This window comes from Echinococcus granulosus, assembly GCF_000524195.1.
Source record: "Echinococcus granulosus chromosome Unknown EG_S00066, whole genome shotgun sequence".
In the NCBI taxonomy this organism is placed as follows: Eukaryota; Metazoa; Platyhelminthes; class Cestoda; order Cyclophyllidea; family Taeniidae; genus Echinococcus; species Echinococcus granulosus.
Window position 1 is genome coordinate 80,899 of NW_020170446.1, and position 1,084 is coordinate 81,982.

General features: G+C 39.9%; 1 protein-coding gene across 1 annotated transcript in view; it reads left to right on the top strand. All coding sequences in view use genetic code 11, as the record gives it.

Annotated features, from left to right (window-relative positions):
- The window catches only part of EGR_06927 (hypothetical protein), a gene marked incomplete at both ends in the record, with an annotated part of 1,494 nt that extends 985 nt beyond the window's left edge, over positions 1-509 (top strand). The window contains one exon of the mRNA XM_024496176.1: positions 311-509. Coding sequence (XP_024349379.1) covers positions 311-509 — 199 coding nt within the window. The remainder of the gene's footprint in view (positions 1-310) is intronic.
- Between the last annotated feature and the right edge of the window lie 575 nt (positions 510-1,084).

Genomic DNA, 1,084 nt, shown 5'->3' on the forward strand with positions numbered 1-1,084 from the left:
AAGGCTCAAAGGTGAGGCTTCACATTTACGAGAAGGACGTCAGCAGGAACTCAACTCACTATTAACATCAGCAACAAGTAGGAGCTACGGCATCAAGAAACGCGACGCCGCGAACAGACAAGAACCCACAATTGAATCCAAATAAGGCGCTTCTGCGCCTAGGTTATACAAAGCGGACTCATGCAATGTTTCCTTTGCTAACGCGTTCAAAAACAAAATTAAATTTTTTCATATAATAACACATTGTTAATACATTTTTATTATTTTTTTAAAAACGCAAAAGGGTTGTTTTCGTTTTTAAGTTTGCTAGCTATAGTGGGTTAGTTATTTGGGCAAGCAAAGTAGCCTTATTCAATTCGGTGTTCTCGGCATTTGCTCCTGTTTTGGTAGGTGTTGGAAATATTTTAGTGTTATTTTGTTCTTTGAAGTGCAGCACATTTTTTAGTCAAAATAATAATGACAAATTAATTGTTGCAGTAACACAGACTTTCGTTCAAATGTGGCGCTAAGGTTGCGAGGTCGCCAAATGATGGCTACTTCGGTTAGCAAGCATTCCTTGAGCAGATTTGTACCATATTTAGTGCGTAGGTCTGCGTTTAATGGTTGTGACTTTTTTGAGGCTACATGTTACCTGTCACCTTTTTTCTCGACAGCTGAAGTAGAGAATTTGCCTTTCTTTTTTGCGACTGTTTCTGGCATACTTTTTGGTCACCATGATGTTGGTTTACATGTGACTTGCCAATTTTGGTTGTTTTGTCTTATTATGTACTTGTTGGTCGCTTTCTGATCCTGAGTTATTACTGAGGTTGCTCTGGATATGTAAATGCCTGCGCGCACAGTACAACACTTTGTGATACACGTAGCCGCACCCGAAACAACGGCGACTGTAATTGCAATTTACTTACTGCCTCACATTCACTGCTGCAAAATTGTGCGACAATAAAGACGTCATGAGTGTGACGAGGACCCACTCGCACCGTAGAGTGCTTTGGCTTATAATGAAACGGCTTTCGATTTATTATCTATTTGTCAACCAAACGGGTGAATGTTCACCTTCTTGCTATGAATGAACAGTGTCTTTTGC